General features: G+C 54.4%; 1 protein-coding gene across 1 annotated transcript in view; it reads left to right on the top strand.

Moving 5' to 3' along the window:
- LOC128271188 (protein bowel-like) overlaps nt 1-12530 on the top strand; it is a 20194-nt gene extending 7664 nt beyond the window's left edge. Inside the window, exon 2 of the mRNA XM_053008631.1 lies at nt 11108-12530. Coding sequence (XP_052864591.1) covers nt 11108-12530 — 1423 coding nt within the window. The remainder of the gene's footprint in view (nt 1-11107) is intronic.
- The last annotated feature ends 1793 nt before the right edge of the window (nt 12531-14323 follow it).

Here is a 14323-nt window from a genome sequence, read left to right as displayed (position 1 = left end):
AAAAAAGAGCGTGTTGCGATTGCGTGTCAAGCGGGCGACTATAAAAACGGCAATCGCCTCCGGGAAAGGAAAGAATGGATTTCGTGCAACGCAAAAGATGGGAACCGAGCGCAAAAAATCCGAGGGGGAGACCGCTTGCCTTGCCGAAGACAAAACGGTCCCCCGGAGCCACCCCAAACCCTGGCCCCGACATTACGTTGGCGCGAAAGACGGACCAGGCCGGGCCGCGGGTTGAAATTTGATATAAAGTTTCGCGCGAAACCGAACGAAACAAAATCGAAACATTGGCGTACCGGCGGCCACACAAAAACCACCTGCATTTTGATTTATGGGCCTCGGCCCCGCTCCGGACTGGCCACCCTTCCTCCGGCGGTTCGTTGCTTTCTACTCTCCAGTCCTCGCGGTAATGATAATTATTCCGTACGTCACTTTTTCTGCCCTTTTTTCGCTGATTCTCTCTGGTTCTCTGGTTTTTTTTTTGGCCCGATCATTGTGATTCTCCTTCGCCCGTACCTTCTAGCCAGTGCGGAGCTCGGAACGCGCGTTCTCTCGAGAGCCTCGCGAGATCCTTCGTTGTCCTTCGTGCCGTGGTTAAGATTCCCGGCCTTTCCCGGATCGGCGATGGCGATAATTATGTCGCCAAAGTGTCCGGTCCCCAGGTCCGTAATGAATACTCTTCGACTGCGCTGCACACTCGTCTCGTCGAGCAAAAAAGGAATGGCCTCCAGATTGGCATCCGCTCGGGGCGAGTAATGAGTAATGCGCCGGCCTCGCCGAGCTGATCGGCAATGATCGGCGAACGTCGAATCCATTAGCGGCGCGGCCGTCCGACGAAAGTCGGACTCCGATCGTGTGTCATTGATTGATGCACTGCGGCTCCCAGTCAATCATTAGCCGGGGCGGTCCCGAGTCAGGTGTAGAACTGGACCGCTCGCCAGCCTTCGGAAACATTGTAGCTGCACCGCGCACACCACGGCTACCGTATGATTTATTCCACTCGATTACCTCCCCCGGGCCCGGTGTAATCGGTGGCCAGTGTCGCCACCTGTGACGTTGCCCGACCGACCGCAAGGGCGGTGTTTCCCACGGCAGTCCGCCTTACTTACTGGATGCTGCAGGACACACGTACCGGGGGCCATCATTCATCAAACGGCCGCGGTGACAGTGACGGATCGAAGACACTGTGGTCGGGTTGGCTCCTCGGGTACCTCGGGGACCTCGGCAGGACTAATTGATAACCAACGCTAGCCGGGGCTTCCAGAAAATCGAAGCATCATTCCCACCGACCGATCCGTGTGGGGGTCATTAACCCTCGATCGATCGATGATGCAAAATTTTCGGGACCCTCAAATTTGTCTCCTCGGCTGAGTCCATCATTAGGGCCCATTAGAGGGACCGCTAAAACGTCCCGGTTATTACACCGCTGCCGATCCTTGACATGCTCCGTACATTGCTCGGCACTTGACACTGCGGTTGGCTGGGGTGTGCGAAGAATTATGTCCCATTAGCCGCGTCCCCGACGGTATCGCGGTGGTTGTCATCGCGACGGCACCGACCTGCGGCCTGCGGATGAATGCTGATCGTTGTCATGTTCGGCCGCCGGTCGGCCTGATCGGCCCGGACGATAAACCGGGGAAAAAACAAATCGCAACCCTTTCGATGTCGACATGTCCGCCATCGTTCGAGCGCTCCGAAATTGCGCAATCCCTGCGGCGTCGGCAGCGACGGAACCGATCCGCTCGAACCGTTCATCATCGGGCTCCGTTCCTTTTTTTGCCAACCCATTTGCCCCATCAATCGTGGTGCTGCGATGATGCGTCGATGACGCTGCCGATGCACATTCTTGCACGGCAACCGAGGAGGCCGAGCACCGTGGCTAACCGCAGTGCTCTCTGGCCGTCAGAAGGGCATAATTATGCGCGCCCTTGAGAGGGACCGTTGGGTGGGATCGTGAAAAAAGTGGCCAAAAGTGGGCTCTCTGTGTGTGTGATAATTACCTCCGCCGTCGCCCCCGAGCGCCCCTCCCCGGGATTGTGGAATGCGTCGCCAACGTGAAGTAATGAATAATTTCATGCACCTAATGATTAAATGTATCCGTGTTTCGAGCCTCTCACACGCGGCCAACAAAACCTCTGCGTCCTCTGGGTCCAAACATTCGTTTCACGCACATTCGCCTCGGTCCGGGATGAAGCAATCGGCAACTCCGGAGCGAGCATAAAAGAGTTCGTCGGGGCCGTCCGATTTCCTTTCACGCGGTTTCCTGCGAGAGGGCGGCGGTCAGTGATTAATTTTGGGGAACCTCCTCTTCGCATCGCGTGTAAGGGCGGCCAACTCCGAACTCTCCCCACGCGCGGGAACCCCACGCTGAGCTGGCTGGTTCTCGGATGGCGCCCGCCGGCAGGAAAATTAGACCACGCCAAGCCGGGCCGACTCGCTGGCAGCTGCCTCACCGTGGCCGCCGGGGCTCGTAATTACACTTCTTCTCGCCACACACTCTCTGTCTGTGGTTGTGTGTGAGTACTTGAGAGAAGCTCATTGTTCCTGCGACGCCCTGCGGGGGGGCTAGTGGGGCGCACATTTTTGTGCCCGTTGGGGTTGATCTATCGAGGTCAGAAAATCGACCGCAAAGCATCGCTCATGCCGCGATGCCAACCATGACTCTCGAGAGTCGGTTGCTTCACTCTATTCACCTCCGCCAACAACACTCTAGGGTCTCCGTCGGGGCCACGGTACGGCGTAACGGCGCCGTACATTGGACGACCGAAGATCAAGCTCATTAGAAATCAATTACCGATTCTCAACAGTTCACACTTTAACGTAAACTCCTGATTGAGAGTAATTGTTGCCCCACGTTGGACGCGATGACTGTTCCTTCTGGTCCCAACAGGTGTTCCCGGTGCTATTTCGTGGCTAATGCGGAAATTAGGAAATTATAGAACCGACCCAATCCGGTGTACAATAATGAGCTCTGTTGTGGTGGTGCTTTGCTATTTTTAAATCTAACAGTTCTAATCGTTAGCCATTTGAGAATATATGGCCACGATTTGGCCCCACAACGAATCGCTTATGATCGACAATCGAGCCCTCATCCATCCCGAACGACGCAAATCCTGTTTCATCGCTTTTTGACGATCCTGCTGCAGGGCAGCTTTGGTCGGCCGTTCTTTGGCCGGCACATAAAACCCAAAATCCGTGACATAAAATCGCGGATCCCTCTCTCTCGCTCTCTGCCTGTCTCGCTCTAACGACTTCTAGGGAAAAACCGCAAAATGCAATCAAAAACACCCAAGGCCCCAAGGAGCGGGCATCCTTTTCGCTTGCGCTTTTATGCGTTCGGCCGAGGGACGCCATTCGCGTCTTTAATGTTCGCGTGCGGCGAGCGCGTTTTTGCAACATATTCACGGGACCGATAATCGGAAAGGATCGTGTTGGAGTCGTACCAAAAAGGTAGACATAATTTCAGTTCGAATCCCCTCCATTAAAAAGCACTCTCGGCTCCCGGGCCGGGCCGGGAATAGTCGCGTCTATTGTTTGCCCTTGAACGTGGGTCCGTCTGGGGTTTTTTTTATATGTTTGTGGTTTTTTGATGTTGTTACGACGGGTCCGCTACGGGATTGATCCTAGCTGACCGACGTCGGGCTCGGGCCTTTCTCACGCACTCACCGATCGATGGCGGCATAAATCTTGCCTCAAGACGATTGTTTATGACGCGTCGAGAAATTTTGCATCTCATCGATAATTGGCTGGCCGGGTCCGAGAGCTGGGTTGGGCCACTTCCTAGAACCAACCCGTACTGGGTTTTATGGTACGAGGAGCTCAGTTTTTCGCACTTTATTTATTGCGCGTCGAAGGTTGCTTCGATCGATGGCGCAATAGCGCACTCGCAGGCAGAACAGATTCTGTCACATTTCGTCCTTTTTCGGTGGTCCAGATGGTGGTGGCGGCGCGGAAGGAGCCCCAAAAATATGCGGCCGAGGCGGAGGCATCAAAAAAGGTGGATATAAATTATGGCCGACCAGCGGCTCGTATCGCTTAATTATGCTAATTACCAGCCGCGAAAGATGTCGGCAGATATTGGCCGTGGCGCGGATCGAATGGTGTGCAAATGAGCTTGCTGTTGCCGCTCGCACTATCTCTCTCTCTCTCTCACACACACACACTCCTATTCACTTCCTATGCTTCCTATGCTCCGCTGGCACAGGCAATTTACGCCACCATTTCAAAACGTTCGACGCATGTGAGAGCAGCGCGACCCCAAAACGGTTCGATTATTTATTTATTTTCCGACATCGCGGCGGTGTGGCCACTGATGCCACTTCCAGCCAGTCCGCCAGCCTGCCAGCCAGCGACTCCAGATTGGCAGATGGCAGATTAATGAAGCTTCCAGTTCCGAGCCGATTGATGCCCGTTCGTGGAAGGACTTGCCGCGCGCGGCGCGCTCTCCTTGAGGTCTCGGAATCTCGTTAACCCTTCTCAACGCGGCGAAATAAAAATTTTACAACCTTTTAAGGTGGTTTTTTTATTGGTGAAAAATCTCATCAATGCCACGCTGAGCTCCGGCCCTGGGGCTCGGCGTCAACGTTAGAATCGAAATTATTGTTTGATTTATAACATTCCGCTTTCGGGGGGGACTTTTGATGAAAGGCTTAATAAGTTTCTTTGCGAAAGATCGGGATTTTTATGTCCTCCCCAGGTCCTCCGTTCGGCCGAAGGCGGTGACGCAGCTTTGGGGGCGCACAGCACAAAAATCCCCGCGGCCGCCACCGCCAATGGGGTCACTATTTACTTACCCGACCCCTTCACCGGCCGGCCGGCAGGTCGTATGTTCTCAGCGCACCCGGACCTCCGTCGATGTCTCCGGTCCGGTAATATTTGAACTGGTCGGTCCCGGGCGCTTTAATCTTGCCGTTTGCCCACGGTTTGCCGTGTTGTCATCGCTAGAGTCAACACACGAGGGCCACACGAGATGGGTTCACATCAAGATGTAGGCCTTTCGCGAGGCCTCTCGCGCGCCGCGCCGCTCATCTCATTGCGCAGTGGAGCGCGACTCGGACTCGGCGCTGAAGATGCTCGTGGAGCCACCCAAGGCGGGTTGAGACCGGCTCGGAAAGGAAAACCTAAACACAAAAAGCCCGGGCGGCCACTCGGACGAAAACAAAGCGAAAGCGCCCCGCAAGAACACCGCGCGATGCACTGGAGTATGACATTTTGAGGTTGAAGTGTTTGGCTTCGGCCAATATTGACCACTTCTCCACGGCCCGAAGCCCGTGGAGGATGCACTTTCGTGCGGCGAATAGATCTGAAAAATCAATTAATATTCAATTTCCACAGCACCGGGCCAATCCAGCCAGCCAGCCAGCCAGCAGAGTGGGCCTGGGCCGTTGTGTAAATCCCCGATCCTCGAGCTGGGGACTTCTTTCGAACGCCGGGCCGTTTGAGTGGTTGAACTGTTTGCAGATGATTTCAATTGCAAACATACGGAGCGGCGCGGCTCGCACGCTTACGTACCCCACGCGGAGTGACGCACCCCGAACGCGGCACGGAATGCGCTACCGAACCACCCTGTGCCGGTTGTTGGTGGTCTTCTTTTACGCCACCGCAAAGAACAGGGCCAATCCTTACGCATTGTGTGTCCTTGCTCGCCGGCGATCGCCATTTTATCACAATTTGTGTTCGGCCCATAATCTGGCCATTGAACGAATGAGATTCCCGAGAAGCCTATTTCGGGCCCCTCGCTTTGAACTTTTTAATCAGCTTACACGCACGCTGCTCGGGTTGATAAAGGAGCTCGGGGGACGGCCCAATAAACTTAACCCCAGCGTCAACCAGGGATGGGACCTTAAGGCCCGAGTTTGAACTACACATAATTGAATCAACTCGTTTTCGGTTCCACCAATTCTGGGGACAGAATGCAAAACTCTCCACTCCAGGATCCGGGGCTCTCGGTTCGGTCCTCACTCATGAATATCAATCCGGCACATCCGGTCGCTGGCCGGAGTCGCTTCCCCTTTGCATGTGGGATCTTCCTTCTCGGGCCTCGGGCGGTTGTTAGCCGATGGTCGATAAAGATAACGCCAAACGAAACCTGTTCCGTCGTCGTCGGAGAGCGTCTTTCGGAATCGCCTCGAAAGTCCATCGGCAGCGTCCACAAACTGGTTTCCAGCAGCGGAGACGACCAACTGGCGGCTGAAGTTTGAAAATCGCTCGGCATCAATCGCCCTGGACTTTAAGCAACGAAAGCGCCCGAATGTTAAAGTTACACTTTATACGGCGCACATGCAATACATTTTACAGCACAGCGGATTGGGTTATTATGATGTGGTAAAGTTTATATGGAGATTAAAATAAATTATCCCGACCCTGGCGGGCTGTGCTGTTAAACCATTAGCAGGACCAACCGTGCCAACATTGTTGCCGCCGATTGATGGGTGGCCAATGCTGGCGAATCATTTTCCGTCACCGACTGGCCACCGGTCGCCGTCGCCGTCGCGTAATTACATGCAAAGCCTGCCCATTTTCAATGCACGCCCCGGGGGTGGCACCCCGTAGAGGGCCGGTTCCAGCCGGACAACCGGTAGTCCGGTGGCCCCATCGGGTGCGGGCCTGGGGCAAATAATAATAATGAAATGCATCCGCGGCCTTCGCGGACTGTAAAATCCATTAATTATGATTGCTTTAATCATTTTTCACCCGGCCGCGGTCCGGGCCAGTTAGTTGGGTAACACTTCAACCGTAGGTGAATATAGATTTATTCACCGACGGCAATCGTCACGCCGTGTTCTTGCGTGTGAGTTCTTCGTGACACTCCCGGTGTCCCCGGGAATGACCCAGGACGGACCGCAACCGCTTACGAAACACACTGCCGCATCGCGCCAGGCCACTGAACCTTCCCCGACCCGTCGGAAGGTTCACCCCGATAAAATCACGATGATATGGCCTCTCTCTCTCCCGATGGCCACAGTCTGCGGTTCTGCGTCGGGGTTTCCTCCCATTCACAATTTTCACTGCAGCGTCCACTTCATCGTCGCCAATGCAGCGAAGAAGAGTCGGAGCAAAGTAATTAAAGCAAAGTGCAACGGTGCTGCAATCCGGCTTCCGGCCGGCCCCGGGTTTTTCGCCTTCCGTCGACTGCCACTTGTGCTGAAGTGAGGCCTGTCTGCTGCTGCTGCTGCCGGATTTTTTTCTGCCCCATCTGGGTCTGGGTCGCATGAACGGATTAATCTAAAACGGAAGCATCCGCAGTGTGCGCATAATTATCAGCCGCAGGCCGGAAGTAGCCCGTTTTACATAAGCCGGCATTAATGGCCGGCAAACCGAACAACCGACACAACATCCCGTTCCGTTCTAATGTCCCCCGTGTTCAACCGAGTCGTGATCATTGATTCGTTAATGTGGCGCAAACATTTTACATCAATTTTAACGCTTCCGGAGCTTTTCAATGTGCGAGTCCGGTAATCAATGTAGCGGCCGCGTTTATCACCGGCACCTGATTCGCCGGAAGGGCCTCGAAATGTGGCATTTAATTACACGCACCGTTTGGGCTCACTAATTGTGATTGCGCCTAGGCGGTCAACAATTATCCTGTCTGATGTTCTGGTGATGGTCTCGTTGACAAAAAGGCTCATTGCAATTTCAGTGACCGCCGGGCCGAAAAAGGATTTTTGCACCATCAGCTGTCCCAGGTCCATATTCACAGAGCCCCCCAGGAGCTGCATTGCCCACGCCGACAGCAACCGGCTTGATGTGTGGTCCGGTTCTTCAGGAACAATAAAATAAACATCCGCAAATTTGTTTCTGCTGGGACCGCCTGAGACCTATGTTACGGCCAAGAGGACCGCGTTTGTTTGTTTGGCTTAAAGTCCAGTTCTGCGAATCGCTTAGCGCAGCCCTAATGACGTGGACGTGGTGGTGCAAATGCGAGTTCTCAGAGGTGGCCCCAGCATCCAGCTCGCTGCACTGTGGCCCTACCAAACGCGTCCGGGTCCGGGGCACTTCTAATTAAGTAACTAAACCACAATGCAGACACCAATTTCAACCACGCAGTGCCGTCGAGTTGTCCTTCCGCGGCGCACGGTTCGTCGAGTTGTTTTGCGGCCAACGCGAATGTCTGGCCATCGTTTCGGCCGAGTCATCAAATGAAATGGCGCTCATAGGCGACCCTCTCTGCCGCGTTGGATGCGGTTTATTTTATGGCCGTCCTTCGCGCGGGCCTTCCGCAAACTTTCTTGGCGGACCGTCCAAGCCAGTCAGCCAGCCAGCGAGCAAGAGCTCAACACTGATGGCGCAGATAATGGTGTGTTATTATCATAATTTCAAAATCATTGGGTCGCTCGCTGGGGTTCCAGCCACGGGAAACAACTCTTGTGGCGCCACCTTCCGGGGCGCTATTGTGTGTCCCGGACAGGGCTCGGAATGATGCATGAGAGAAGTCTCCGGAATTCTGTGTTCCACCGCGGACCGACGGTCAAAATCGCGCACTGGCCGGTGGCTGCCGGTTACGCAGGACGATTGCTCCCAAACTGGATTCCGTCTCGTGCGCAAAGTACCTAATAAATTACGACACCAGAAAGCAGCGCTAGAGTGCCGAAAGCTGCGGCCAGAATTTATTGGCAGAACTATCGCTAATCACTGTAATTCTTTGTTGGCCAGCTGGATAGTGCCGCTGTGGCGCATGAGAAATGAACTGCTACTACTCTTCCATTCGATCGGCTTTTGTACGGGATAGGAAATTAGGTTACACTTCGTTCAAGCTCTCACATCACGGCCGTTGTTCCGTTGCGCAACCCTGCAGCGCAAGTCCGGGAAGCGCAAATACAGCCATCAATATTTGCCCTTCATTAATTCAATATCGACTTCGCCCAACGTCAAGGCGGCGCTCCGTTTGTAACATGAAGTCTGGAGTCCCCGGAGCTGGTTCCGTTATCATCGCTGCAGCATGCAACATTAGATGCACTTCCAACCGGCGGCGATACGTCGTCCATCGAAGGCCGGCATCACGCAATCTTTTCGCCATCTCGCGTTCGCGGCAAAATCAATCCGCAGCGAATTGGATTTCCGATACGCCCGGTGCGTCGTGACTGGCGACATGAGAGCGGCGTGCCCAAGAAGTCCACGGTGCCCTTCCGTTCGATCGTGATTGTTTTGTTCGCTATCAGCTCCGCCGTAGCTCCCAGAGCTCTGCCAACTTCAAACGTGGTGCCCCGGCTTTTATCACAGCGCGCCCGCTCGGCACTTCTTTAGTCTAGTTCCCGGACAATCGCCCGGACGAAAGCTCTCTCGGTCCGCTTCGTGGCTATCGCTTGACGGGGGGGGTTTCATGTTTCGATATCATTTAGTGGAAGCAACAACCACACGAAACAAGCCGGCCGTCGTGCCTTCTCGTGCCTTCTCTGCTGCTGACAGCCTCGCTTCGAGTGATGCTGCCCCAACGGACCAAGGGGAGAGCTCAGACGCACAGACCAAGAAGCGGTTGCTTACACCGAAGACGAACTTCTTGGAGCCACTCTCACGAACACGATACGAACAACGTTAAAAACTAAAGAAGGAGTAGAACCGGCCCCACTGGAGCACCGATGCACGCCGATCCACCCGATACCCGTCTGAAACCGGGGCACGTTTTCGATGCACTGAGGCTGGGGTCCCGGGCGAACTTGGCGCATTTGGGTGTTGGGGGATGTTTTCGCTGACTTGTGGCGTTCCCGGGCCAATTGATTATTGATCCAATTGATTGGTACGGCGCGTCGGAACATCGTCAAGACGGTGTGCTCGCCCTGGTCGAGGCATCCACTTTGCATACGTCGCCCGAGGCGCATTTCGGTGCCGGGACAGGGATAGATAAATAATCAATAGCGCATTTCACCGAGCCACACCGAGGGTGGCCACCGGGCAAAACCCACGACGCCCGACGAACACGCGAACTTAGTCTACGTGCTGCGGTTGCTTCTTTGCCGGAATGCCCACGGGAAGCCGTGGCGTGGCCCTTCGAAGAACAACCCATATTATGCACACCGAGCGTTGTAAGTTTTGACTTGCGCTCTCTAATTGGAATGCAATGAGAGGGGTGGCATTAATCATCGAACGGTGACGACACAACGTGTCTGCACACTTTACCGTAATTATTAGCCCCAAGTCCGGGTTCGAACTGACGTCTTTCGCACAGAAACCGCACACTCAAGCCGCCGTTAATTGTTGTACAAAACGTCGGTATTGGGGAGTTCAATTAGCTTTGCTGTTCAATAAAGGACGACGCTAACCTAATTTTTGTTATGTTGGTACAGTCTTCATATGAACGCATGTAAAGGTTCATTACGATCTGTCACTTAGTTCTTTGTTTCTAAGAAAAAATCAAGTATGGCGCATTAATTGAATTTTTATGTTTTGAACGTGTCAAAGCAAAGGAAATTCATGAACGAATGATGAAAGTAAATAAGGACTCTTCGGACTCGTACAAGCCCTGAAGACGATCCACGTCAAGGGCTTCCAAAATCGTAGGAAAAATGCAGGATATCGTATTGAAGAATCTCCGAGTGACTGAAAAAGATTTAGTACGATGCATCTCATTTGGAAAATGGGGTTTAGAAGGCCTCAAAAATATTTAGTACAAGGCCTAAGCATCTCGTTTGGCAGTTTCAGCAATATTTTGACTGAAGTAGTGAGTGTCGCAGTGCGAATGCAATTTTCGCGGCAACATTTAGAACGTTTTCGGAACGATAAAGTGGATTTTGTGCGACGATTCATCATCAAAACAAGAAGCTAAACAGTGATGTGATTCTGGTTCTTCGGCACAGAAACGACTTCTTGTCCAGAAAGCGAAACAAATCCTTTTTCTTCAGGACACCGTGTCACAAGAGCATTTTGAAAACGTCAAAAATCCATGAATTAAGCTTCGAACTGTTGGAACATCCATCGTATTTACCAGATTTGGCCCCTAGCGACTTCCATCTGTTTCTAGACTTTAAGAAATATTCCAGCATCTTCCGTCAAACGATGACGTCACAAAGAAGCATATTTTACAGCCCTTCCAGTTTCTCACTTCAAACGCAAAACTTATTGAACAGCGCCTGATGACTAACCGTCACTAACCGTCTGCCCTTTCTGTCTTCCGCAGATACATTCACTCGAAGGAAAAGCCGTTCAAATGCACCGAGTGCGGCAAGGGGTTCTGCCAGTCGCGCACGCTGGCCGTCCACAAGATCCTGCACATGGAGGAGTCGCCGCACAAGTGCCCGGTGTGTAACCGAAGCTTCAACCAGCGCTCGAACCTGAAGACGCACCTACTGACGCACACGGACCACAAGCCGTACGAGTGCAACGCGTGCGGCAAGGTCTTCCGGCGGAACTGCGACCTGCGGCGCCACGCCCTTACGCACACCGTCGGCGACGTGCCGGCCGACGGACTCGGCGTCGACGACGACGGGAACCAGCTGAGTGACGGTGACGAGGACGAGACGGTGCTGGAGGTGGACTCGCCGGTTCACTCGCCAGCCGGCCGCAATCGGTCACCGTCGCCCCCGATGGACATGCCAGTGTCGGCCGAGTTGGACGATGACGATCGGCGAGAGGACGAACGCCGAGGTGGTGGGCCCGCGGTCGGCGAGGATGACGACGACGAGGAGGACGATTTGATCAGTGTTGCGGGCCACGAGCCCGACCCGACGCCCGTCGTCCAGTGCCATCACGAGCGGCCGATGGGCTCCAAGAGTCCTTACACGATGCGGCCTCAGTACGACCACGGCAGCCGCTCATCGATCTCGGCCCACCTCGCTGGCCCCATGCACGGCGAACCCGATCACGGACATCCGGCGCCGGACGTGTTCGTTCCGATGCTGCACGTCCGACGCGATCTCCACCACAAGCTGGGCCTGATTGGACGCGCCTCGGCCACGATCACCAGCGGCGGCGGTCTGATGGATCACCCGGCGGTGGGCGGGGGGTTCTTGGGACACATCCCGCTCCGCAAGCGCGCCATGGGTCCCGACGGTGAACCCCACCCGATAATGGCCGCCCGTGGGCTGCTGGCGACGCAGCCGCTCCATCTGCAGCACCCCGGTGGCCGTGGCCATCCGAAGAGCCACGGGCACCACCCGGAGGGTCCACCGGACTCGCCGCTCCGTGAAGCCATCCCGGTGATGTCACCCGGTTCGTTGCCGTCCTCATCGCCCATCCTGCTGTCACCGCACCTCCCGACGGGACTGGCGCTTCCCCCTCCGCCACCACCACCACCGGCACCGTCAGCACCGGCGCCGTCTTCAGCAACCGGTCCGGACCGGTCGATGGCCGTCCCGATGAATCTGGCCAGTTTGCCGGTCGTCACATCGAACGGAAGCAGCTCCACACCGCCCGCTCACCATCCTCCCGCGGTCCCTTCCACCTCGAAAGTGGCCACCACCACCCTCGGGAGTCCAGCGTCCACCTCCGGGAGCTCCCTGTCTTCGGTTGTCCCGGTGGCCGTACCGGGGCAACCGGTGCCACCGCCAGTTGTGGCACCACGGAAAACCGGTTTCAGCATAGAGGACATCATGCGACGCTAGCGATCGATCGATCGATCAAACCTGACACCTGATCGACGCTAATCGTGCGCCGATCCGCAGAAGTCCGATGCAAGACAAACAGAGTACAAACCCGCACCGGAGTGAAGCGGAGTAGCAGCAGCCGTACGACACAAAGTGTCCAGCATGTGGAGATGGAGAGCACAAGCTCCCCGTTCTGAATTCCAGTTTTCTTCCGGGACACATCGTGGTGTCCACCCCTCGTAATTCCTGGTTAGAGTTTAGAGTGTAGAGCTTAGCGGTTAGTGGTTTAGGCGATAGTTTTTTTGTAGCGCAACCAACAGTGCCTTCGACGTCGTCGTGATCTGCTGTAGAGTAAGACTTCCCGTAGACTCATTAGGTTCGGAGTGAAATACGATACCCTCGAATCCCGACTTCCGGGGCACGGCACGAATGTACAGCGACTAGGAGTCGTGTCCGGAACCGGAAGTTCCCGGTAGTTGTTTTCTTTCGCTGGTAACTATTTTCTTAAGGAACAGTTTAAGGACGGTAGTATCACTTCGGGGCGTCAGCGTCCCCCCGGAGTCTCCCGGATACGTACCGATAATCGGCAGTGTTAGTGATATATTACGATAAGCTGGGTAGGAAGCGTAATGCTTGTAGACAAGGTTACTCGCCCGAGCCGGCTAATCTGGCGAAGGCTTAGGAAGAAGTTTTGTAGATTTCAGACAGCGCGGTACGAAACAGGAAGCAGCCAGAGTAAGTCCCTGACCCCCGGCGGTGGGGACCATGCATGGCTTCGTTCGATTCGAAGCGCCACGCCACGTCGTCTACCCCCGGGGCGGACGGAGGCCTAGCTTACGAAGGCTTGCGAATAGCATAGGTTTAGGAGCGGTACACATAGCCTAAGGTTGCGGCCCGTGGTAGGTTACTTGTTTTCTCTTTCTGGATGTTCTGGCGCGGCCGACGAAGAACGGGCCCGAAGTAAGTTATTTGTGATCCACACTCGAACAGATCATCTTCACGATTTTTGCTCGCACAGTTCGAGCTCATTCTAAGGTTAGCCCGTAATGCGCATTAGCCCGTAAGATCTTCTTTTCCCCCGATCGGCCACGGGGCCCCAGTGTGTAGTGGCCTCGTTACACGGCAATTGTTTTCCAATAAATCGATCGTAAATAAAGCGAAAAGTACGTTTCAAAACTGTAATGTAACGGAGTGTTCCGCGTCCGGGAAAGAATAGAGACCCCCCCGTTTTGGGGCGCCCATCAGAAGGTAAATTATCTTCCTCGATTACCATCGCCCGATACGCGTCGCATTCTCGCCCGTCCGTGGTGCATCGAAAACTCATTTGCGTGATGTCTAATTAGTTCTGGAGAGAATTGCGAAATTCAACCATAACATTAGCCCAATCAGGCATCCCAAAAGTGGACGGCCCTGTTACGGCGCTCATTTATGCCTTTTTGGCCATTCATCCACCTCGAGAGCCTGAGAGGGATCGATCGGCCCCATGAAGCCCCAAACTTTCATAACGTGGATAACAACCGTTGCAAATTAAACGCAAAACAACGAACGGCCCAATAGTGCTGGGGGATAGCATGAGAAGAGACACAAACGACCCCAAATAACGTGTGTGTGTGTGTGTGTGTGCTGCCTGTTGACCAGCCGCGAGCCAGATCTTCGGAAGGGGTTCGAAACAGAATGAAGATAGATGAAGGAAAAATTATGTCTAATGAGAAGACGCGACGAAAATAAGGTAAAAATTAAACACCCAAACGAAACGATCGACGCGAACGGAGAACAAGAATCCCGGCTCCGGAAGAAACCCGGCCCCGAGT

The sequence above is a fragment of the Anopheles cruzii genome, chromosome 3 (genome assembly GCF_943734635.1).
Source record: "Anopheles cruzii chromosome 3, idAnoCruzAS_RS32_06, whole genome shotgun sequence".
Lineage (NCBI taxonomy): Eukaryota > Metazoa > Arthropoda > Insecta > Diptera > Culicidae > Anopheles > Anopheles cruzii.
The sequence above is the reverse complement of the archived record's forward strand: the minus strand, read 5'-3'. Positions and strand labels throughout refer to the sequence as shown.